The sequence below is a fragment of the Sceloporus occidentalis genome, unplaced genomic scaffold (genome assembly GCF_023333645.1).
Source record: "Sceloporus occidentalis isolate IW3139 unplaced genomic scaffold, rSceOcc1.0.p SCAF_50, whole genome shotgun sequence".
In the NCBI taxonomy this organism is placed as follows: domain Eukaryota; kingdom Metazoa; phylum Chordata; class Lepidosauria; order Squamata; family Phrynosomatidae; genus Sceloporus; species Sceloporus occidentalis.
Window position 1 is genome coordinate 5,427,422 of NW_028317030.1, and position 24,770 is coordinate 5,452,191.

General features: G+C 45.7%; 2 protein-coding genes and 3 non-coding genes across 6 annotated transcripts; all 5 read right to left on the reverse strand.

Annotated features, from left to right (window-relative positions):
- Positions 1 to 1,588: 1,588 nt before the first annotated feature.
- On the reverse strand, positions 1,589 to 4,978 carry LOC149288726 (glyceraldehyde-3-phosphate dehydrogenase-like). 2 transcript variants are annotated; one of them, XM_089491572.1, is made up of 11 exons: positions 4,944 to 4,978; positions 3,451 to 3,550; positions 3,234 to 3,298; positions 3,025 to 3,115; positions 2,831 to 2,946; positions 2,637 to 2,718; positions 2,402 to 2,553; positions 2,246 to 2,324; positions 2,070 to 2,153; positions 1,877 to 1,974; positions 1,589 to 1,726 (listed from the first exon to the last, which is right to left on the reverse strand). In XM_089491572.1, the coding sequence occupies exons 1-11, from the start codon at positions 4,964 to 4,966 to the stop codon at positions 1,657 to 1,659; spliced, it is 960 nt and encodes a 319-aa protein (XP_089347698.1). In that variant the 5' UTR covers positions 4,967 to 4,978; the 3' UTR covers positions 1,589 to 1,656. The 2 variants fall into 2 exon arrangements, with proteins under 2 accessions (XP_089347698.1, XP_089347697.1); XM_089491571.1 differs by having other exon boundaries at positions 3,234 to 3,340.
- Positions 4,979 to 10,915: 5,937 nt separating this feature from the next.
- Positions 10,916 to 24,597, reverse strand: LOC149288727 (condensin complex subunit 1-like). Its single transcript, XM_089491547.1, has 31 exons — positions 24,480 to 24,597; positions 24,285 to 24,360; positions 23,528 to 23,586; positions 22,755 to 22,936; positions 22,538 to 22,677; positions 22,275 to 22,402; positions 21,919 to 22,042; positions 20,825 to 20,972; positions 20,536 to 20,733; positions 20,278 to 20,412; positions 20,106 to 20,193; positions 19,483 to 19,651; positions 19,295 to 19,407; positions 18,869 to 19,093; positions 18,480 to 18,654; positions 17,894 to 17,978; positions 17,683 to 17,816; positions 17,466 to 17,598; positions 17,180 to 17,264; positions 16,950 to 17,099; positions 16,582 to 16,757; positions 16,267 to 16,372; positions 15,830 to 15,953; positions 15,454 to 15,609; positions 15,192 to 15,369; positions 15,007 to 15,101; positions 12,131 to 12,211; positions 11,715 to 11,898; positions 11,467 to 11,587; positions 11,119 to 11,250; positions 10,916 to 11,001 (listed from the first exon to the last, which is right to left on the reverse strand). The coding sequence occupies exons 1-31, from the start codon at positions 24,595 to 24,597 to the stop codon at positions 10,916 to 10,918; spliced, it is 4,104 nt and encodes a 1,367-aa protein (XP_089347673.1).
- LOC149288728 (small nucleolar RNA U85) lies at positions 21,273 to 21,580 on the reverse strand. Its single transcript, XR_016277398.1, has one exon. It is a non-coding gene; the product is annotated as a small nucleolar RNA U85 (small nucleolar RNA).
- Positions 23,096 to 23,403, reverse strand: LOC149288729 (small nucleolar RNA U85). Its single transcript, XR_016277397.1, has one exon. It is a non-coding gene; the product is annotated as a small nucleolar RNA U85 (small nucleolar RNA).
- LOC149288730 (small nucleolar RNA U85) lies at positions 23,941 to 24,236 on the reverse strand. The gene has a single exon (XR_016277396.1). It is a non-coding gene; the product is annotated as a small nucleolar RNA U85 (small nucleolar RNA).
- Positions 24,598 to 24,770: the final 173 nt, after the last annotated feature.

The window sequence follows — 24,770 nt, forward strand, 5'->3', positions numbered from 1 at the left end:
ATAGAAACAGCAGGGAATACGGTTATAAATTGCTTACAAAATTTTAAGAAAATAAAAAGATGGCAAGGAGAGAGGCATCAAAGTATTCTTGCCTGGGCGCCAACCGGTCTGGGACGGTTCCTGGACATATTTGGAGCACTCCGAAAGCGGACAAACTGACGGCCCAAGGGATCAGGACTGAGTGATATGATGTGTTTATGTGCTATTTGTAGAGTCGCAGTGATTTCATTCTACATATAACCAGGTACTGCTGTGGCTTCATGCAGGTGAGAGCAGCGCCAAGTACAGCCCGGGGTAATAAGCCACTGCCTAGACACTCCCCCGGGACCTCGAACTGGTATTAATTTGCTCTTTGAAATTTGATTTTTTTTTTTGGTTCAATAGAATGGTCACCGCAATAATAATTATATAGCGAATAATACTAACAAACCCAATAACAGGTTAATAGCGTCACCAGCGAAGTATATTGAAATGCATGCTGGAAAAAAAAAACAGGTTAGTGCAGATTAACACCGTGGAGTTTGGCCACTAGATGCCCTCAGCGAGTAAGATTTAGCGGGGTGAAAGATCTCTTAAAGGGGAACACTACCTTTTTTCTGTAGGTGTCATATTTATATCACCTGTTGCCTAGCAACATGTGCCAAGCAGATTACTTGACCACGAATATTTAACACTGTATGAAGCCCGAGTATTGCCAAATACTGAGGAGTTCTGCAATAGGTGGCTTATGCAGGGATTTTTGGGGGCATGAATATTTCATTACAGTGCACACCGCATGGCAGAAATAACCCATAGATGCTCTCAGGATAGATTGTTAGCATACTTAAAAGGACTAAAGCGGCCCAAGACCAGCTTTGCAGCCACATGGGATCAAGACAGATTGTAGGCAGTGTGGGCCATCTAAGCTCCACCCACACTAGCCCACAAGCCACCTAAAGCAACAAGGATGTGGCCTCTTCCTGCAGGCCTTATGGCCAGGGAGGGAAGGAGGGCAGGGCCTTCTTGGTCTCTGCCCACAAGGGTTTGGACCACTGAAAGCCGCTAGATGGGAGGAAAAAAACAAAGAAACAAAAAAACATATGCAAGTGTTGCCGATGGAAGCCCCAACCCTTAGGCTGGTGTGATTGTTTATCATGTATACAGCACACCGTGCCAAAAGGCTGGGGCAAACGCATACAAAGATAAAAAAAGTTGCACGTAGGCCCAAGCCGCCACTATAGCACTTTGTATGGTACTGGGGACCAAAGCGTAATTAAACACCCCAAGATGAGGAGGATAATTATATTATGAGAAGCCATAACTAGGTTTTTTTTCTGAAGGCTTAATCTTACAGGTGCTGTTTCTATGGAAACAGTGTTCCAAGAATTAAGCATTCTGTGCAGAAGTTACAAGAATCTTAGAGAATTTCTGTAGAGTGTTGGGGGGGGGGTCATTTTGGTGCTAAAGGTTACTTATTTGTGACAAAATGCCAAATCCTGCTGGATTCCCAGTGTCTGCATCAGCAGCCCACCCATAAAACACAATTAGGCAGTTTTAGTTTCTTTCAACTTTTATTACGCAGAAACGGACACAGACAGCTAGTGAGGGCGACTCTGGGCCCCTACAGTGAGACGATCACTAGGTGACAGGAGAAGGGTTAACCACCAACAGGCAAGTTTACTCTTTAGATGCCATGTGAACGATGAGATCCACCACACGGCTGCTGTAGCCAAATTCGTTGTCATACCTGTGGGAAAGGAAGCTGTTAAAACCTGGTGTGACCCCAGACAGACCTCCACCCCTCCTTCTGGCAGGTCTAGTAATGCAACAGCCACTCCCATCATGTTCAGCACATACCAGCCCAACCCAACACTTACCAGCCCAACCCAACACTTACCAGGCCACTAGTTTCACAAAGTGATCGTTCAGAGCGATTCCAGCGCCTGCATCAAAGATGGATGAGCGGGTATCTCCGTTGAAGTCGCTAGAGACAACCTACGTGCCCAGGATAAGAAGCTGTGAGTTCCGGGGCTATGCCAAAGGGGGGGGGGGGGGCAAACCCACCTTCCAATCCAGAGACAAAGACTTACCTGTTCATCTGTGTAACCCAGGATTCCCTTAAGAGGACCTTCAGAAGCAGCCTTCACCACAGCCTTGATGTCATCATACTTGGCCTGTGTAAGGGGGTAGAGGACAAGCAAGTTAAGACCAAATTATGTTGAGGACCCGCATTCCAGGAGGTATCGCCCTGTTCAGATCAACTCACCGGCTTCTCCAGGCGGCAAGTCAGATCCACCACAGATACATTTGGAGTAGGGACACGGAAAGCCATTCCAGTCAGTTTCCTGAAAAACCAAACTTTATCATTGTAGGAAAAGAACCTCCCTCAACACAACGAATCCGCACAGCACCCAGCACTCACCCGTTCAGTTCTGGGATAACTTTCCCGACAGCCTTTGCTGCACCGGTAGATGCTGGGATGATGTTCTGGCCGGCGCCTCTGCCGTCACGCCACAGTTTGCCAGATGGTCCATCAACGGTTTTTTGGGTGGCTGTGAAAGCATGGACAGTGGTCTAGGGAAGACGCAAAGATCATTAGCTGGGCTCACTCAGTGCAAGTGGCTCTTACTTTATTAAATGGCATTGCCGGCACTCACCATCAGTGCTTCCACAATATGGAAGTTGTCGTTGATGACTTTAGCGAGGGGAGCGAGGCAGTTGGTGGTGCAGGAGGCATTGCTGGAAGAGAGCCAGAAAGCTTTAATCCCAGCCAAGTCTCAAAGAGACCAATTGGAAGCCTTGAGTTCTACTGGAAGACCCCATGCGGCATAAGATCCCCCACAGCGCTTACCTGACAACCTTCAAGGACTTATCGTACTTCTCGTGGTTCACACCAACGACAAACATGGGAGCGTCAGCAGATGGAGCCGAGATGATAACACGTTTGGCGCCACCTTTCAAGTGAAGCTGCGGATAGAAATACATTTTAGTTGGAAGTCAACGGCAGCTCCGGGGAAACGAGCCACGAAGACGGCAGATACTTACAGACGCCTTCTCAATGGTTGTGAAGACACCAGTAGACTCCACCACATAATCAGCTCCAGCATCACCCCATTTAATGTTGCTGGGGTCTCTCCTACAAGCAATAGAAGACATGTTAAGGTTCCACGATAACAATAATAATTTAATACCCCATAGCAGGTTGGCACAGTGACCCCGAGGCAGAAGCCGTAGCCAACAAACCCACTACTTACTCTTGGAAGACGGTGATAACCTGGTCATTCACAACAAGCTTGCCGTTCTCAGCTTTCACGGTGCCCTTGAAGCGTCCATGTGTGGAGTCATATTTAAACATGTAAACCTGCGAAATAAGCGCGAGCCGCGTTAGAACAGCGAGCGGTCAGAGGAGCCATTCCCACCGCGGGGAGACGGCCAGCTCGGGAGGTATTTTAACTGGAACAGCTTTCTCACCATGTATTCCAGATCAATGAATGGGTCATTGATGGCCACAACCTGGACCTTCCCAGACAAGACGGCGGCACGAGTCACCAGACGGCCAATGCGACCAAAACTGCAGGGACAAGATGTTGGAGGCTTAGAGCGCATCCCATTACGAGCCACCATGTGTATATTGGCAGTAAACACTTTCACCCCACACTAGAGAGCCCTAGCGCTACATTATGGAAAGACCAACACATACGGCAGAGATTTTTCTGCAATAATCCCGTAAGGATTTAGGCAACTGGCCATGTTTAACCCTTTGTTCTTTAGACTGGTATCTAGCTGGTCAGCAGAAGTGCCACGGCTTTGGTATGTACCCTATGAATGGTGTAAAACAAACTACCCCCCCTCCCAGCTGCCAAGTCAGCATTCAGAAAGCCGTCTCCCACGGTCCCAAAGATAACAAGAAGCTGTGATTACGGTCCAAAATCTACAGTGGTGCAATAGCCTGCAGGCATGCAAGAAAAACAGAACGCCACCTATAGGGCAAAGTCCCGACCAGGGTAGTGGAATGAGGACACAGACACAAAGTGTGAGACCGTAGCGCTGCCAGATTACACACCCCAGTTAGCAGGGGAGCAGCTGGCCCCCCCTCTATTAATAGAGGCCTAGCTCTGGCTCCAGCAGGGGGTGGGGCAGAGGGGCAAATACAGGCGCCAAGAGCAGGGCAGATTGATGCAGACACCCGCACGTTAATGGAGCCTCATTACAGCTCAGATTTAACTAGTTATATCATTGGTGGAAAGGCTTTATACGCGGATCCTGCACACGCATGTAGAGCGTCTTCCAGGATGATCCGTTGCAGGTTACATGCGATACGTGCAGCAGGACGTGAGTCAGCAGCCCAGTAACTGCCAAGCATTGGATTACTGCAACTGGGAGAGGGCGGAGCCTGGACTGGGAGCTGTGCAGCAGGTAACACAGCTCCATTGATGTGACCTCAGACCGTCCTTGAGGCATCCTTTCCATGCTACAGCGCGGTATTAGTCAGCATCACCAGAGCCTGATGCCCCCCCCAGGGAGATGCAGGGTGGCATAAGAGGAAACTTGAGGGGAGGGAGGGGTCAATGGGGTGACGTGAGGAAACACCACTCAGCTCTGCCAAGGGAGGGGCTTCAGGAACAGCAGCCATCTTGCAAACGTGCACCTTAAAACGGTCTGGACCATTAACCCTTAGCTAGCCAGAGACAATCAAAAACCCTTTATACTACCAACCAATCCCACCCCATAAGTAGATACTGTGTTATGGATTGGAGTCATTAAGGGGTTAAAAGCATCATTAAACCCAATCAATAAGCCTCCATCCTTAACCCCTAAATTCCCAAGCAGGTTTCCCCTGATCACCAAGCTCCCTCAGCTGTATCTATTAACCCTCACAACCTGATGGCCCAAATAGACAGTTAACCTCCCAGATAATTAAATCTTATAACAATAATTTATTAACCCCTTAAAAGACCACTCACCCGTTAATACCAATCTTCACCATTTTGCTGAGATGTTTTTTGTCCTGAAGAAAAAAAAAAAAGGGAAGCAAAAAAAAATCGATTACACACACAGTACAACCCCCCCCCCCAAAAAAAAAAAATAATTTCCACATTAGACCTATCTAGGGCCCGCTCCCAGCACCCTCAGCCAGGAAGCTAACACCCACCACGACACAACAATCACTATGCAAGAAGGCTGGAAGCAGGCAGGCCCGAAGCCATTCCCCTACAAACCAAATTTTAACCCTTCAGCACCTGAAGGAATAGCACCATCCCATTAGAAAGTAACCCGCAAATACCCCCCCTCCTCCTGCAGACCAATAAAGCTGCCACACCCCCTTCTGCTTCCCATTGCCACATAAAATCCAAACCTACCCCGCAACCCAAGGTAAGGCACGTCCCACCCCAAAGCCTCACACTCAGTACCCCCTCACACCCCCTCGGTGCCACCTGCTAACCCAACTCAGCCATGCCCTTACCTGTGCCTCACTCGTGTCCTGCTGCAGAGTGACGAAAAGAGCGAACACCGGCCTTATATACCCGCCAAATAACAGGAGAGCACAGGTACCGCCCACCAACAGCTACCAACCCGTTATAAAAAAACTTAGTCATTGCTCCGCCCCGGCTCCTGTCACTGCAAGACAGGCTACGTGCTACCGTAACTCTGTACATAGAAGCGCCGATTTTATTTAAACTGGGAACACATCTTAATCGCCCCTGCTAGATACTGTACTGTTCACTACATACCTCTCATAATTCCTTACTGCCCCCATATAAATCCCTGGTACCCCCGGGCGCTACCTGCTCCAATAACCTGCTGCCCCCCAAATAAGCCCCAGATACCCCAAGTACTTTACTACCCCGTCAGATAATTTGCTGCCCCCCACATTCATTGCTGCCATGCTATGTGCGTCATTTTACTGGACTTCCCTCTGAATCGTTTAATGCCCCAGGCCCCCCGACTAATAATAGATTTACCCCGGGTTGGTAACCTTCAAATCTGTCTGCAGACCATAGATTACAATCTCCGCCGATCAGTACACGTCAGGCGAGGATTACCCCCCGGCTATTTATTTCACACCAGTCCTGTACCCACTGGGGGTATATTTCACACCAGTCCTATACCCACTCAGGATTTAATTCACACCAGTCCTATACCCACTCAGGATTCCTTCATATCAGTTTTATACCCACTGGGGATTTCATTCATATCAATCCTATACCCACTCGGGATTTAATTCCTTTCAGTCTTATACCCACTCAGGATGTTGTTCACGCCAGTCACATACCCACTGGGGATTTTGTTCCCAGCATCAGAGCTTTACCCTCGAAATACTGACAATTTATTCCTGTACACGGATTACTATAGAAAGGGTTAATAAAGCACATTAACTCTTTATTGCTTGCCCTCAGCATCAATTAACCCCTAAGAAGCCAGTCTTTATGCAGCCCACTCTCATTCATGCCGATCTTCAACATTCGCAAGATTTGAATTTCACATCATCAGTCCAGGACACAGATGGAAAAGGAGGGGTTAATAAAGCAATGCTCTCCAGAAAGTGGGACAAGATATTGCAGTCAAAGGCTACTGAGTCAATATGCTGAATATTTAGGGGTTAAGAAGGCAGTATGTGGCATATTTAGGGGTTAAGGAGGCAGTATTCTGCATGTTTAGGGGTTAAAGAGGCAGTATGTGGCATGTTTAGAGTTAAGGGGGCAGTATGCGGCATGTTTAGGGGCTAAGGAGGCAGTATGCAGCATATTTAGGGGTTAACGAGGAGGTATGCTGCATGTTTAGGGGTTAAGGAGGTGGTATGCAGAATTTTTAGGGGTTAAGGAGGCAGTATGCGGTATATTTAGGGGTTAATGAGGAGGTATGCTGCATGTTTAGGGTTAAGGAGGCAGTATGCACCATGTTTTTTTCACTGGTTACATAAATGAGGTCAGACTGTATTGATCCTATTGGGATGGGGTTAATGAGACAATACACTACTTATATTATTCATAGTATATAAGTGCACGCTGTATATATATTATATATATTATATACTGTATACACATACATACATATACAGAGCGAGAGAGATGGGCTGCAGTAGGGGATCCCTGTCCGGTATACAAAGTGTTAATCGCAAGGTGCATTAGTTGCTACGTACTTGTTATTAACCCTTGATGGGGCGAGCGTTTATAATCTGTTGGCAGTTTTAACCCCTGAACGTGCTTCTTGTTTGTTGTAGGCTGGGCAGGAGGGAGAGCGGATCTCTCCGATGTGACCTCCCCTCGGGTCCCTGTCGCTATTCCTGGCGTCCCGGAGGAATGCGAGTGTTTGAAGGTCACGGGCTTAATATAGATCCCACCGCGGCCACGACCTTTATGTAAAGGTCAGACAGGTGGGGATAGGTGGGGACTGTCCAGGGGTCACAGACCCATCGCTCGGACGCAGGGTTACATAACGCGTGCACATTAAACGAACCAGAGTGCCCATAGGCAGCCCGTGGCATCTTCTTATCTCCCGGTCCCCCAGCACGTCCCAAAAATAACCTTTTATGCTTAAAACGCTTCGCTAGATCGGCCTGTTTATTAACGCAGCGGAAACCTGCCACCGGAGGGGCGCGCAGGCTGCTTGCTGTACTAATGTATAGGAAATATATAATATCTTATGAGGATTCGCCTATAGGTTTCATGGAGGGGGGGGGTCGAGTTGCCAAGGGCCAATACCCCTATACTCTGTCCATAGTCGCCCAGCAGAAGACATCGGAGTAAATGGCCATTATTTTTGACATTAAGTACATGGTTATTGGATATAAAGAAGGTTTAGCAATGGGCATGATGGGAGTGGGAGTATTGAATGTGGCCCCCGGTTTAATCTAACAAAAGGCAAGCGTTTGTCTGTGCCGATCCCTTTGGAGTAATATGGAGAGTGTAGGCAATACTCTTATTGGTCGCCCCATTATTGTATGTGGGTAGCTGATCCCAAACCCAGGGACACGCTAACGATTGCCCCCACTCCCATCATGCCCATACTGACACAAGAACCGAAGTCTCTATGCAGGGACTGTCACCTGAAAACAGGGGCCTCTGGGGATCCTAGATCAGAGATATCTGCGCCCCCCCCCCCCCATTGGACAGCTTTAACTGGGAAGGGGTTAATGGGGCGGTTCCCAAGGCCTCTGCAGCTCTGATTCTCACTGTGATTGGATGTAGTGTATGATGTCATAGCTCAGCACCATCAGTCAGTCAGTGCTAAGAAGGCATGGGTCACACCAGCCTGCACGTAGTTCTGCTGGCGGAACAGCCATAGATATTTTCCTCTTGCTCTTCTACTGAAAGTCTTTTCCTGGTATCTACTACTACCCGTGAATTACTCTGTTAGGAGCCAGGTTTTATAGAATACATAATTCTTTGCTTTACAACAGACTTGTTTCACCTTCGTTCTCAGAAGGAGTAGGTCTAATCCTCGTCCGCTTCCGTCTGGGTGTAACATCATCGTGTCTGCACACGCTGGGTAGAATGTAGGGGTATTTGCACACGAGCATTCATACAGCACAGGTTTTATAAGCGTATTCCCTGGCGATATATGTTACTTACAATGGGGAGGAAAAAGTCTGCAGCATAGCCTCACAAAGCCTCCTTCCCCATCGCAGTCAGGGAGGAAGCCATTTGTATCTAATGTAACAGGCGCATGCCTTACCGGGAGGTTTTGGAACATCGTACCAAAGCGCCGTAATCCCACCGCCTCTGTAGGGTAGCAGGGGCTTAACGTATAGATCATATAGGGCCATTCATTCTTCATGCCATCCCTACATTAAAAAGGTAGTTCCAGAGAGAACCGGTTACGTCCTTAACGGTAATAAAGTAAAGGAGCGGTTATAGATTTTGTGTCTTCCGCATGAGAGGCCTCAGCCGATGTTATTGATCCCGTTAATGGCTCGAGGGTCCTTCAGTCTGATCGCCTCCTACATCCCGAGCGTTTCTCCGCGCGGCGTTTGATTCCGGTTTATAAAGAAATACGCGTGGAAGGTCACGTTTAATAATTCAGAGAAGCCACTTCTATTGCACTCGGTCCCTAAAAATAACTCACAGGCAACAAATAAAAGCTTTGCGCAGGTTCACGGCGACTCGCGGCTCCAGATCTAATAAGGGGCTCAAGCACCTTTACTGATCTTGGTTTTTTACTAGCAGGCAGAATGGATAAACAGTTACTAAGCGCCATCCTCTGATCCACGCGAGGAAAGAGCAGGGTCGCGCATGAAATTCCACACGGCTGCCTCCCAACATCACAGGGTCACAAAACAGGCAAAATAATACAACAGCCCTTTTGTAATGGACAGTGATGTCATAGGGTTGAGGTCATGATCTAGGTTAGTATAAACCATAGCTAGTACCACACATTTCTATCTGTGCAATAGTGATTCCACCACGATTGTGATCGTTAGTAACGAATACCAAGCCATTCCGTGGCACCCGCTGCAGAGACGCGCAGCAAGCTAATCCCAGCCCCGACATACCGAGGGTAGAACAGAGGTCAGTCTCATCTTACAAGCCCTTCAGTGCCGGCCCCTGGAGACACGAACGGACAGCTTAACAACCCTCAGCTTCTAAGTCGATAGTTCCACAGAGCTGATTGTCAGGGAAGATGCACAAAGTCCCACCTTACAAGCAACTACAGTAACAAAAAAACTGCATCAAGTGAACATTAATAATGCACGATATATATTTCTTTACATATAGAAACTGATAAGGGTTAATTTGGGACATTTATCAGTTGCTTCGATGGTCCATAGAACACATTTCTAGTAATATAATTATATAAATATATACGCCCAGGACAGCGGCTTTATTTGCCACCCTCTGATCGATTTAGGCCACAGAAGCAGCCGTCATACAGCCGGAGAGTCCCTTTAATCTCTGGTTTTGATAAATCTAAGGAGTTCGGATGAATGTCAGAGTCCCCAGCGGCCATAACAAGTAGTCAGTTACAAAGACGAAAAAAACAGAATAAGAGTCAAGCTGCCTCCAGCAAAGAGGAGCAGGTGAGGGGTCAGGGCCGTGGAACTAGGATTCCAGCGCCACAGCTACAGGACCGCGGAAAGCTTTGAGGCAGGGGTGAAAAAGTTTGCAGGCAACAGTAAAGCATCAGAGGTCCCTTGCAAGTTTGGGGCTTTATTTCTGCAAACGGCGTTGGGCAGTCGGTCAGAAGGAATGATCTTCGCAATGCAGATAAAAAAAAAACGCAGGCGTACCTAAAAGAATCGAGGTTTTGAAGGCAGAGACGGGCACCTTAAATATTGATTCTATTTACTTTTTTCTTCTTCTGTTCACTTGCTTTGCCTTTTGCAAAAAAGATAGAACTAAAGTATTGCCTTAAACTTTTACACAGTAGTGCAAATCATGAGAATGCGGTACAGAACGTTCCTTAACGATGCACGCTGGTCAGTCTGCTGGGGATCTATACACCAACATGTACACAGAATCACAACGACAAGCAGCCGCCGGCCAGCAGAAGCCGGTCCCCACAAAACCCAAATCAGTTATCAAACTCAGACCAAGTCAGCAGCCAGCTTTTACATCACGCGTACATTCAAAAAAACTCATCGTAAGAACAGCGCACACTTGGCACAAATCAACCTGCAAAGTGAATGCAGACCCAACAAACCCCCAGATACACCTTCCGTATTCATCATGATGTACACACGCTTGCCCCAAGCAACACTCAATCCAGGTTTCATAATTCACTCATGACAGTTGCACACATTCTAGAGATTTCTACCTAAATACCCAAGTGTGCAAATTCCCCTTAACTAGAGATAGACAGCAAGAGACTGGAAGGTATAAAAAAAAAAAAACAGTTAAGATTTAATATTATAGACAAGTTAAAAGTTACCCACCCTGTGGGTAGAAGCGCAATTAAAACATACATTAAAAAAACCAAAAAAAAACCCCCAAAGCATTCACTTGGCTCTCGATCGCGTAGAAGTGCGTCTGATGGGAGTTGGGTTCTTCGGAGTCTCCGCTTCACTCAGCTCAGCCTCCAAGTCTGGGAAAGGAAAAAAAAGAAAATATATATATATAAAAGTCAAACAAACCCCACAAATCCCTTACCCAGTATATACACAGTAGGATGACAAAGCCTCAAAGTTTTTGAAAAACTTACCAGACTCTTCATCACTTGAGAACGTCACGACGACATGCTTGCGGGGGTTCTTGCGAGTGGCCGGCTTGGGCGTCTGGAAGTCATCTTTAGGCTTCTGCGTACCATTGATGGAAGACATCGGCCGTCTCTTTGCTGCGTGCAGAGAAAGAGATTGAAGGAAAAACCCCACGCACCGATTGCAGACAAACCAAAATATTTCAGAAATGGACCAGAGCCCAGGGAACCGCTGTGCACCCCACACACCGACTGGTCTTCGCACTGTATGCCAGGGAAGGGGGGGGGGGGTGACGGTACACATGCCCATGGGGGCCACACGTGTAAAGTATAAACCCTGCACATAGAGCTTACTGGTTGGATTTTTTCTAGCAGACTGCGGTTCTTCCCGAATCTGCTCTTCAGGACCATCCATGTTCTCCAGCCCTTTGTTGTGGCACTTGCGCAACTTCTGCTCAAATTCATCAATTAGGGTCTGTGGGGGCAAGAGAAAAAGAATAAGACTCTCCAGGCGGGAAGCAGGAACCATGCTGGAGTTTCATAGCCGTGCAATTCATGCTTGCCAGACCCAGGCTACCCTTAGCCCTTCCACAGCTTTGTACCTTGAGTTCAGGTTTTGCTCCTCTGCGCATTTTCCCCACAGCGTTCAGGAAGGAGTTGTACACGTCATCGTCACTTAACTTGTCACCATAACAGTCAAAACAATCCTGCATCTTCCGCAGACCTTTCTCCGAGAAGGGCAGAAGAGACAGGCAGTGGGCCAGGTCCCTCCACTGGCGCTCCGTTCTAAAGAAGATAGAACCCAGTAAATTCAATGAACGCCCAGTAACTTTCAATGGAGGAGGAGGTTTGGTGTCGGCACACAAGAGAAACACCATCCGCCAGGATAACATTTAAATCAAAACTGGAGCAGAATGGAGTTTGGACGGGCATTTCCCATCTATGCTTAAGAGAAAGAGGGCCAGACAAGTCAATGGAGTCGGCATCTGTTAGAGTCCATTACAGGCGGTTGGGTTACCTGGCCGTACGGAACCTGTGACACATCTTCTCCACCAGGCTTTCTGTCTGCTTGTCTTTCGTGATGTAGGAGAGCAGCTGTCTGCGGAGCGGACACAGAAAATTGGGTTAAACCTTCACCTTCTGTAAGGATTATTGATGTAGCGAACATGGACAGCCAAGGAGAGACTACATGCTTTACCAGCTAAAGGGTTAAGAGGAATATCAAAGTGCAGTTACAATGCCCTATATTTAAAACCACCAGACACTATAATAGTTCCCTACATGACTGAACAAAGTCAGGGGAGTTGAGCAATCTTTCCCCACCATATCTTGAGATGAAGCAAGCCCTAACGCAACAATGCCTGTAATTTAACCCTCTAACCTCCAGTTTTACTACAGACTATGAAGTGTTACGCAGCAAGGTGCTTGATGACGATTGAGGCAGGAATCTAATCTGGCTGTTCTACCTCTGCGGAATTTGATATTTAACATGACAAAAATTCCCAGTACTGGTTGACAAGACAAGAAAAAAAAAAACAAAAAAAAACTTGACAAGATTTTGGGGATCATGTAGAGTTGTGACATAAGCCAGTGCTGGTCGTTGCCATAGAAACAAAATGCTTGCATTTGTGTTTCTATGGAATTAAACCTTGAGAATAGAATAAGATAGATCCGGCAAATATCTGTTTAACCTGCTAGAGAGCTCAAGTTGTGTCTTAACGGGAACAGCACCTTTAAACACAGTGAGGTTTGTAAAGTTCTTAGGAGTGATCGCGGGCAGAGCGCCAGGTATATAGCGTTCTGCATGTTGCCATGGCTTAGAAAGTCAGCATTAAGTGTCCCTCAGGAACGAAGGCAGCTGAAAAGTACAGTAGAGATCTGAAGTAATACTCAGTCTTTCCTCCCCACTGACAGGTGGAAGTCATTTAGCTTTTAAGTTGTCCCTTCTTGGCTCGTATGTTACGTACGTACATTATATACACAAACACGCTGTGGAGCATATATATCTTTCACGTTTGGACACTTGACAGGCGACTCTGTATCATAAGTGGAATGAGAGCATGTAAGCAGGCTGGAGACAGCCCAGCGACAATCGTTTGTCTCCATTACTTTTAAACCAACACCTACCCCAGGCAGTGATCCAGCCTTAGAAACACTTACTAGTTACATTATCTACTGGCTCCTTGCCACTGAACATCAGCTTTCATCTACGATATTGGCAAGTGCAGAACGTGGGGTTTAGATATTAATTCTTACAGCAAAATAATGCCTTCAATGCCTAGCTATGGGTAAATGAGTCGGCACCATAGGCTTACGGCTGTACAAGCTAGAGCGAGAGGCAGAATTTGTGATTTATATAGATCACATGTAGTATACACATAAGACATTACATGTGTAACAATAGGCATTTCAGCTGACTTTGTATATTTAAATACAGGGTTTTAATTGATACACTAGCCATTATTTCAGAGATTTACAAGAAAACACAGACATGCAAGTTAACCCATGTAGCAGCTTAAGGGGCGCCACTCATTCAGCTGCCAGGAGAGAAAATAGACTTGGATACCCAGCACTGCAACCCAACATCAAGACAAGCGCCAGCAAACTGAACCGGGGCGAGAAATCACACACTGTGCCCAAGGTGGGATCTGCCTAACAAAGAACGGTTTTGTGTCAATAGTTCAGACTCAGAATCATGAACAGAGGGGGCATTATGATCACCCTCAGCTTTCATGCCAGGAGCCTGTACACTGAACGAAGCAACAGAAAACCCATTTGCCCCTGAACTCTCATGCCAATTGCTGCTGCCTTGGATGTTTCAAGCAGGAGTGTTTGGAGAATCCAAGCCCAACCAGAACAAAAATAAAACAGACCCTGATGTACAAACAAAAAAAAACAAAAAACAAACAAAACACCCAAAACGACATACATTGCAAGTAGACTAGAAATCATGTGAACAGACACCGTCACCCAACACCAAGTTCATCATAACATTAACAGTTCCACACACACACACACACACTAACCCCGTCACCTTACCCTCTCGTTTGTTGGACATTAAAAATCCACCTCATGTGTCATGTGTCACGGGGAAAGGTTAGCATAATTATTTCTCCATTGTTATTTTAAGTTTTGTTAAGCTAAATTGGTTCAGGCAGGTTTTTTGTTTTTTATTGTAGGGAAAGAAAGTGGATCAGATAAACATGGCTGTCATGTAGACAGATCCGAGCTTCCATTAAGTTAATGTTTAAACAAAATAGCTTCAAAACATTACAATTACCGGAGAAAGGTCACAGACTATACATAACAGCACAACACGAACGAGCCGTCGATCAGCACTGCAAGTTAAAGAATACGCGAGTTCCTGGACGTAACGAAGGAACCCGAGTACAGCAGTTGGGGGGAAAGTGATAAAGCCGACAGTTGATTTACCGCTGGATTAAATTATTCAGGAATATGAATGAAAATATATATATAAAGCCCGCACTCGTCAGATACATTACGCACACTAGATTGCCCGTTTTAAAGGGTTTCTCTGATATGAGCCACATCTTGTACAGAGTCAAGCCTGTAATAACATCCCATAAGTTCTGGGTCCGCTGGGATGTTTTCCATACCTAAAGACCAATTTCTCCAAGCGCTACAATTTATGCAAGCTAGTAATCAGTAGTACAACGCAAAGCAAGAGAAATGCAAAATGTAGCTGTGTTTTTTGGGCAATAGTACCCAAGTTAACAAAACAACGCATGGACTTTGCTCAGTGACATATGCAAAGTTGCAAAATATTGTTTTTCACAGGAGGGTTAGCTGAAAACACCTATATCATGTTACCTGTACCCAGCCTCTTTTTATACAATGAATATGGAAGACATGCACTCAGCCTAATTCACTTACTTCATGATCGTGTGAAAAGCCTCCTCCTCAACCCCACAGTCCGGGTCGGACAGGCGGCTAATTATGTCAGGCAGAAGGTTGTACACGGCATTCCCCTGCAAGTACAAAACACCAGCATTCTCAGAGAGGTCTAAATAAAAGGTGCAATAGCTTCTACACCACCTGGCCCATTCCTAAAGTCTCACCTTGTTGGCCAGCTCGTTGAAGAAATTCCTGGCCAGCGAAGAGATCTCCTGATCTGGATCTATGAGCAGTACAGCCATCTCACTGACCTGACCCTTCACCTTCACCATGTCTTTCAGGATTAGGTGGGTCATCACTAGGCTAGAAGACTTTCTAACATCTCGGGAGGGGTCCCGCAATCTGACGAGACAAGCGGGGTACATCGTTAGTGTATAGAACCATGCTTTGGAGCGCAGCAGACTGTTAACTTTTGGGGTTTGTTACCTGGCATAGAGATGCGGCGTCCATGGCTCAATGAGGTTGGGGAAGCGGATACTAAGGTCACCAAGGGCAATCATAATATTTGAGCGAACTCTTGGGAAAGGAGACTTCTCAAGTACAGTAAATAGTAATCGCAGGTGACTGTCACAAAAATCTGAGCTGGAGGAAAACAGTTAGAGTTAAGATGTGAGGGAGGAATCCCTAAAGGTGAAAAACCTAGTGTGAATGCACGCAAAATATGGCTCCCACAAAACCATTAAGATTAGATACTGCAAACCCAAGGGACTGTTGTGTAATTCTCAGCGTATTTTTTCAGTTGGACATGCAAGCACGGGTGACTGAATACAGTTGAAGTTGACAAAGCCTGCACAGACCATACCTGATCATCATATACTTGGCGAGAGTCAGTGTGGCTACTGTGGAGAGATCGGGATCACTGTATTTCCCAGGATTACTGCAGATCTGGAGCACTAGCGGCAGGAAAGCAGAGAGGTATTGCTGCCCTGTGAAAATACAGAAAGCGTATGAGGGGGGAAAAAAACAAAACATAGCACCAAGCTTGGGTGGAGCGCCACGGTCTGCACTTATACATTAAATGGGTTAGCCACAACACCCCTGTGTTGCCTGACAATGCCTGCACAAGTCCATTACAGCCCATGTTCATTTATAAAATGGAATAGGGTGAAGATAATTTAAGCATATTACAGGAATCCCCAGGTACTGGGGCTGGCTGGCAGCGAGTATCACATCGAAATATCCAATGCAGCAAAATGTGCAGATGACTGGAATACCCCTTAAATATATTAGTCTACTTACCCCCAAGTAGCTCACTGTCACATATCTTCCGGATCAGATCAGCCTCAATATCATCCGCTGAAGCTCCAGCCAACCCAAGTTCTTCCTCCATGGTGCTTTCATTCCCCTGACAAGGATACAAATCATAAGCCTCTGGAGAATCCCTGTCCCTTCAGTGTCTGAGCTTCATGACCCCCACATACTGCACTCTGAAAGCCACCATTCGTGTATACATCCAGCCATATATAAGACCTCCAGGGTCTGTACACAGGGAAGGCTTTAATATAGTCAAGGCACGCAAAACCCTCGTGTAAAGAATCTCTCACCAACACCTACCTTGCTCTTACTTTGCTTGCCCCTGCCCAGTTTCTCAGCCTCCTGTTCTTCCTTGAATACTCTCCTTCGCCTCAATTCAGAGCTGACTGCCCGCTCCAGATAGACAACCTGGAGTAACGCAATATCTCCAGCCAGTGACAGCAAGTGAGTAAGGTGAAACGCCGGCAGGGTAGAGCCTATTGAAGGGAAATATTCAAACAGGCGAAGGGTAGTAATAGAGTGCAAAGCCTGGAGATGGTCAATACAGTGAGCATCTGTATAATCAAATCAGATATTACCAAGCTTAACTTGCATTGATAGATTACTTCCTTACTCTCATCAAGGCTCATGACTTAGCGCTGCAATAATAAACTCTCAAAGCAACTCACCATCCTGAGAATCGAGCTGCTCCAGAACAATACGACTGCAGCGCTGAAGAATCTCCGCACAGATTTCGTCTGGCTCTTCAGCAAGTTCATAAACCAATTTCACTGCGGTCTCTTTAAAGGGCAGCCAATACAGGCCCGGCTGTCCAATCCCTGAAACCCAAGGTTTACTTAAGTAACATGTAGAAATATTGGAGTATAATATAAATATATTAAAATAAAGTGAAACTAACCACCGGCCACCGCTGCTGTTAGACGCACAAAGAGAGAGTGATCCTTCGGCAGCCGGAAGGGTGTGCTGCTCTTGCCAATTGATGACTGCAAAGCAAAACCCAAGCTCGAGTCACCAAACACAGAAATTGTGTGCATTACAATCATATTGGCAAGATACGCTTGTGTGTTCAGCGGTCAGTGTATTTCCTGATTGATTTTATGAGCTACAAGGAACATTTATACATAGCAACTTTCTGAAAGAGCTTAACAAAAAAAGGTACAAGATGAATGCTTTCTGACAGCTACCTTTTGACCGTCTGTTATCTTCAAGATGCTATTACAAACATCTCTGGCCAGCTGGTAATCTTCCTGCACATTGTCTCCCAGTGCCACCGCCACCAAAGTGTCCAAGTTACTGACCACAATTTCTGGCTGACCTCTAGCAGAGAACAGAAGAGTTAGGATAAAGTCAGGACAAGCGTTCATACATTTTAGAAGGGGATGCCGCGTTCCAAAGACTCACCGAGACATCATTCCCAGTAACATAACAGCTGCTTGCCTCTCCAATGGTGAACAAGCAGACTTCTGGGTGAACTTTTCCCAAAGCAGCTGTATCACAGAGGGACTGATTTCACCTTTTGTGATGAATTCAGAAACCTGGAAGCACAAGCATCAAGGTGGTTAAAGGAACCGGAAGAGCCAAAGTGAAGTCACAAACTAGACTATGTACTTACTATCTCCTCCAAACACTGGATCATTGCAGCAGAAGAATCTACCATGAGAAGTGAGAGATTACGAACCAAATCTTGAGCTTTCACCCTGTGAACAGGGAGAGTTTGAAGACCGATTAGAAGCAGGCTTATAAACAAGATTTGGACATGTAAAAAATATTCCCTACACACCGACGTTTAACCAATTAGACATTTATGCCTATTGAAAATATTTGCGCCTCACATAACTTTCCACCTGTTCAGCCACAAAACTCATGTTTGTTAGCCAGTGTTTGGCATCAGTCTGCTTCAGTTACTCAAAAATAAAAAACACTAATCGGGAGATAATTAAGATTGTATTATTTCAAGGTCTATTACCTTGGTCCAGTATACTAGAACACTAGGCTCATGTATGGGGTAGTGTTGACAAGCTCAAAATATTCGTATTACCAACTATGGCACCAATACACTACCACTCTAGAAGTACAAAACCTGCCCATGCTTCCTGGAGCTCCTGCCGTATGATTTACCGTATAGTTTAGTTGAAAGCACCACATAAAAAAAAAAGCAGTAATTTAAGAATGTTTTCAACTGTGGCACCAATAATTACCGGTCAGATTCCCCATTGGCGCAGAGGTATAGCCGCCGGAAAGCACTGAGCACAGCCTCTCGTACACCCGGCTCCTTAGACCACACCAGGGGCAGCATGCGTCGAATTCCAAGCACAGCTTGAGACACCCCAAACTGTGACACCGTGACAAAGAACTCAATGACTTCCTGCACCACTAAACGGGTAGAAGGAAGAGGGGGGGAGGGAAAAAAAGCCAAACACCTTAAGTTTTGCCCTGCAAGGACTTTTTATTTCATGTGGTAGACATTTGTGTTTAGTTTTAGCAAGAATGTCAAGTACAAGCAACTTTAGAAACAGTATTACAAAGCCTTTTGCATGTTGAGCAAGGAAAGAGATGCACGTTTCATGCAGGGTGACAGAGTCCTCACCTGAAACAGCAGTCTCGTACATCATTTTGCTGATCACATCAATTGCTTCCTCAATCTTCACTGAAAAGTTGTAAGCATCGGTCAGGTACTGGACCAGCATCTCCAGTTTTTTCAAATCGGCGCTTTGAGTTTCTTGATTAGATTGCTCAGAGGACTCCTCCGAGGGGTCTGCCTTGGCCGAGTGATCTTCATCATTTGAGGTGCTTTCTGAACCAGGCAACTTCCCTGTACAACATATGAATGTGTCATACAAACTGTTCCTGGAGAATGTATGAAGGCATGTCTTAAATAGCTGAAGCCAATACTTTTATTTGGACAGAATACAGTGAAAGGGACCTCCGGGGACTGAAAAGATTATGTACTTTGATATAGGCAGTCGTCTTACATTGGACTTCACAAACAAAGGCAGCAATTAGAAGCTGGTACCTAGAAAGATTTGTTCCAGAATGCCCAACACTGCTTCATCTTCTGTGGATCCTACAAATAAAGCATGTCCCGGGAAATGAGAAGCACCTCTCTGGACCAGCAGGATAGCATTCCTATGAACAGGACACACTAGGTTAGAAGCAGCAAACCAAACAGCCAGTGACTTTATCAGCATGTTCTAAACCTACTTGTAACTGGTCTTTCGCAAAAGCAGTAGTATTTGTTCACACAGCTCTTCAGGTGTTTCTGCATCATCCTGGACATCGCCTTCCACTTCCTCATCCTTTAGAACATGGAAAGTCTCTTGCACCTCTGGAAACATGGCTTCCCACTCTTCCTCAGGCGAAATGACCACAACTGCAGAAGAAAAAAAATACAAAAAAAAAACGTTTCAATAAGACAAAGACCTAGCAAGGTAACCAACAGAAAAGCTGGAGGCCTATTTACCCACAGAGAAATAAAGTACAGAGATCTGGTCGTACCAAGTGTTTTAATGGCATCTTCTGAGCCTTACCAGCAGAGCGCTTAACCCTTTAAATCCGTTCTGTTATCTTTTAACTTATAACTTCTTCACACTGGATTTTATCTATACTCTACCCTTTTCATTGATCCTGAAAAGCAGCCACATAACACTACAATGAAATCATCCTCACCCAAGCAGTCCCTCATTCTTATTTCTCCTTCACCTACCAGTAGTTTGTAACCTCAGAATCACGAGGTCCCTTTCTACATCAGGGAGTCTTAATGTTAATATCGTTGCCTGCTGCAGTGATAGGGAATAGAAAATGTATACATAGAGTCAGTTATATACCTGGGCGCTTTTCTTGGAGTTTCTCTCTTAATTCTTTGAGCTTCTTGACCTCTTTTTCAAGTGGCTCACGCAGATCAGCACTGCTTAGCTGTTGAGAGGAGAGAGGTCATACCATGAAAACAGAAGAGGCACTCTGTGATGGAGAGCAGACAAAAGCCAGTAAAGTTCTCACCTTGCACGTGAAGGGATTATTTGCTAGAAATGAAGCCAGGAGCTGGATTGCATTCTTACAAACATTAACAGACTTGTCAAAAAGACGACCAACAACGAGAGTGACCACCGACTGGAAGCGGGTCAGAGGGAGGGCCTGGAAAGAGAACAGATTCATTAATAGAGCAAAGGGTGAGAGCGGAAGATATTGGCATCATCAGCACAGTTAAGAGGGTGGAGAAGATACACCAAGGTTAGTCTTAATTCAGCTAGGCGTTACCTTTTCTTGTACGATTTTGTTATATATTTGCAGGACACAGCTGCGCACAAACGTATGCACATCATGTATGTGTTCCTGCAGGGTGTCCAGGAACTGATCTCGTGTGTTCCGTTCAGCCTCCTCCAGTTGGTCTCCACTGAGCACATGGATAACCATTTCTCCCATCACTGTTAACACTGCATTTCTCATCATGTAATTCTAAAGAGTGAATGAAGAAAACACCAAGATATGAAGAAAACTGAAGCAGATGCATTTGCCACATTATTCTTACATACTACTAAGGCCTTACATCTCCATCCAGGTAATCCAACAGGACACTGATACTTGGCATCATTATGGCTGGAATACGTTCCGATAGTTCTGTTAAAAAGGCAGCGATAGCTTTTATTCCCGAACTCTCCCGAGACAGATCCTGAGAACACTTTTGCCCAATCTCCCTGAAAAGACACAGCCAAAGATTAAACATAGAAAAGGTTGGACCATTGTGGCCATTAACATTGAAAGCGGAAAGACCTTACAGAGCCTGCCAGGCAGTAGTGCATTTTGACTTGATGGAAAAAGGGTTATTGGTGAAAAACCTATAAACCTGACCTAGTTGTATTTCACAAGCTACATTATGAATTATGATTATGAACGCCTTGGGTGCCGAACAGCCTCTAGAAAGAAATGCAGGTAGGAGCAGACATGCCACCCACCTTCAGCTCTGCCGACACATAAACCAACCAAACAGATGAGTCTGACATCAGATTACCAAAGATACGTGCTCATACCACCCTTTAGCCTCCATTAAGAGTCACAACCGCTGACCACTACTCTCTGCGGTATCGAAACATACTGTAGGTCACCCCTGATTTCTGTACCACTCACACTCCAGTGGACAGAAAAAAGTACAGTGGAGACCAGCCTGAGAAGCTGATGTGGGTCTGGCCTTACAGCGGCAGCAAGAAGCTTCTATACTGCCACCAAGATTACAGACCGAGAGCAAGAGGTCAGAGGTCGAACCAAGAGGAAGGGAGTCACATTTGCCTTGGACTCATCACTTGACAGATATTATACAATGTGAGCCGAGTATACATAAGGATATATCTAAAATTGGACCAGTGGGGCTATTAACATTGAAAGCAGGAAGACCTTACAGAGAGCCTGCCAGGTGGTATCATGGAACGGGGGGGGGGGTCCAAAAGCAGACAAAAAGGAGAACACTGATGTTTTTGGCAGAAGAAACTGTTTGGTGATTTTTGGAGCAATTTAGACTAGGACATGACAAGGGAAGATAATTTACACAGACACAATTGCAAGAGCAGCCAAGGAATACAAGATTATGTCCATTTGCCATCAATTAAAAGTATGTAATGTTTAAGGATATCGTTAGCCAATTATTACCTCATGATCTCCCCCACCACTGGCTTCATGCCATATTCTGTGGCCCACAAACTTACAGCCTGGACCAGAACAGAAGCCAGGTGTTCAAAGTGTTGCAACAGCTGAATCACTTTCACACTGGCACCTGCAGGTAGAGTATAGAGGTCACTTGGGGGGGGGGGGGGGGGTGAAAGGGAAAAAAAAAAAAAAAAAAAAAAAAGGCAACACTTCTGGTACCAACTGGTGTTAGAAACAGGAATGAGATCAGTTTCCTTTATGAGGCTGGATTTTTTATTTTGCTTTATCCAGAGGGCTCCATGCCTTCAGCTGTTAAAGAGCCAGCTCCAATAAGGAAACAAATGCCAAATACAACTTACTAAGCATGTGATTGTAACGTTTCACCATCACCCCGAGGAGATGTCCCAGTGCATCCCGTACAGACTTGTTTTTTGCCAGGCCTATGTTGGGGCTCTCCATCATTTTGTAGCAGCAGCCGGTCACCATGCTGGAGAGATCAGGGCAGATGTCAGTGTATCACAGTTCCTAAAGAGCTATAGCAATAATATCCATATATCATCTTCCACTGTAATATCTGATTTTCGCAGTTAGCTTCATATGAAGTCAAAGTGCAGCATCATACCTAACAAACTCTTCCTCCACTACAGACATGCTCCAGAGTCGGCGGAGATCAAGCTGCAAGAGGTGAGTAAGTGTTTGCAGGACCTTCTCTCTCTCCATCTCCCAGTTGAAACCATCCATTTTGGACTTTGTCTTCTTCCCCTGGAAAAGAAGCATATTTGGGCTAAGTGTGCCTCACACTTACAGGTGTCATGAACCCTACCCACAGACCAAGATACCTTCCCAGTGGGTTCCACGTTCCCCAACGCAGCTTTGTATGTCTCTGCCTCAAAAGCTTCTGTGAGCTGTGTGAGAAGGAAACAGGTCATCTTCAAAGTGTTGAGATGGGTATTGCGCTGGGGTTGAGGCAAAGAAAGATCTTCCAAGACAGCAGGAAGTTCACTGGCATGCCGTGAGGTAACTGAGAAAGATTGGAACAGAGATCGAGACTGGGTTTAAAGCACATTACCTAGACATGCATATATTAATTGGTATTTCTCTACAGGGAAATGCAGGTAGGAGCAGACATGCCACCCACCTTCAGCTCTGCCGACACATTTGCCAACCAAACAGAAGAGTCTGACATCAGATTACCAAAGATACGTGCTCATACCACCCTTTAGCCTCCATTAGAGTCACAACCGCTGACCACTACTCTCTGCGGTATCGAAACATACTGTAGGTCACCCCTGATTTCTGTACCACTCACACTCCAGTGGACAGAAAAAAAGTACAGTGGAGACCAGCCTGAGAAGCTGATGTGGGTCTGGCCTTACAGCGGCAGCAAGAAGCTTCTATACTGCCACCAAGATTACAGACCGAGAGCAAGAGGTCAGAGGTCGAATCAAGAGGAAGGGAGTCACATTTGCCTTGGACTCATCACTTGACAGATATCAATTACACAATGTGATCCGAGTATACATGACAAGTAGGCTATTAAAATGTATTACATCACAAGCATACATTAATTTCTTCCACAAAAGCAAAGAAGCATTACTCTTTACATTCGTACCTTTTACCATCACATCAAGAATGTCTTCTTTCAGAGCAGTGTCCAGGGACCTGAAGTGGCTGGAAGACAACAAGTAGTCGTTAAAGAAACGGAATAAAACCCTATCTGAACAGAACGGCCTTGCATTCTCTATTCCGCCCCTTTATTATACACTATAGAGCAACACAAAAGTGACATGCAACAGATGCAATGCAAGTCATAATGCACTAGTCCAATCCATGTCAATCTCAACTCTGTAGTAACAAGTTGTCAACATCCCTTGCTTACATTAATTGACCTATATGGTTCCGATGTCTGCAACACCCGATTAGCTAATACAGTATTTCATGGAATTATAGACAAGTCACAGCAGAACCAACAAAAATGGCAGCCCCCATGGCACATGCACCGTCACTCTGCATCACACTACCAAATGCCATCAGATTACCAAAGATATGTGCTCACATCACCCTTTAGCCTCCATTAAGAGCCACAATCCCTGGCCCGCTCTCATGTTACCTATCCATCCTGTAGGTCCCCCGACATCTGCTCACACTCATACTTCAGTGGGCAAATGAAATGCACGGAGAAGACCAGATGCTGTTGGTCTGGCCTTACAGCAGCAGTGAGAAACTCTTGCACAGCCACCAAGATTACAGACCGAGAGCAAAGGCCAGGGTTTGGACCCAGAGTAAAGGGAGTCACATTCGCCTTGGACTCATCACTTGGCAAACAGAATTTAAGGTCATCATAAGCAGCATCCAAAAGGTACACTTACTGTACTATGCTGTACAAAGCATCAAAGTGCTGAAGGACTGCAAGGGGGCCTTCGGCACGGAATGAACTCTGGAAGGCTGTAAACAGAAAAGTCAGATAGACTGGTTAATAAAAAGGCAGATAGTTACACATATAACTCCAGACGCCACTAATTCCCACAGAGGGACGTTTCAGCCAAAGGACGACAACGACTCACCGCTAAGCTGCGACTCCAGCTGCCGCAGGGGTAGGACTTCTTGCACCACATACTGTCCAATGCCTCCACTCTTCAACAGGTCCCTGAAGGACAATGGGATGTGGAAGTTGAAACTCATGGTGGGTCACTGTGGGAAGACATTAAATCAGTTATCTGCTCTTATAAACACTCGGAGGGTTGTAAGCCTCTGTCTGCCCTAGACCGGAAATAGTGATAAAAATATCCACCCTTAATACCACCCACAATTAACTATAATGATATAACTAATATAACGCTGTCAACCACCAAGAC

Bases quoted from the DNA above. Each gene is read 5' to 3' on its own strand.
- LOC149288727 (XM_089491547.1), bottom strand. From the start codon at position 24,597: ATGAGTTTCAACTTCCACATCCCATTGTCCTTCAGGGACCTGTTGAAG. The intron at 19,094-19,294 runs GTACCAGCTTCT...TATGTTGTACAG, and splicing joins TCTGGAACAAATCTTTCTAG to GGAAGTTGCCTGGTTCAGAA. The intron at 12,212-15,006 runs GTAAGTGAATTA...TCCGCTCCGCAG, and splicing joins GCTTTTCACACGATCATGAA to ACAGCTGCTCTCCTACATCA.
- LOC149288726 (XM_089491571.1), bottom strand. From the start codon at position 4,966: ATGGTGAAGATTGGTATTAACGG. The intron at 2,947-3,024 runs GTAAGTATCTGC...TTCTATCCGCAG, and splicing joins CAACCATTGAGAAGGCGTCT to CTTCACTTGAAAGGTGGCGC. The intron at 2,554-2,636 runs GTGAGTGCCGGC...CGTCTTCCCTAG, and splicing joins ATATTGTGGAAGCACTGATG to ACCACTGTCCATGCTTTCAC.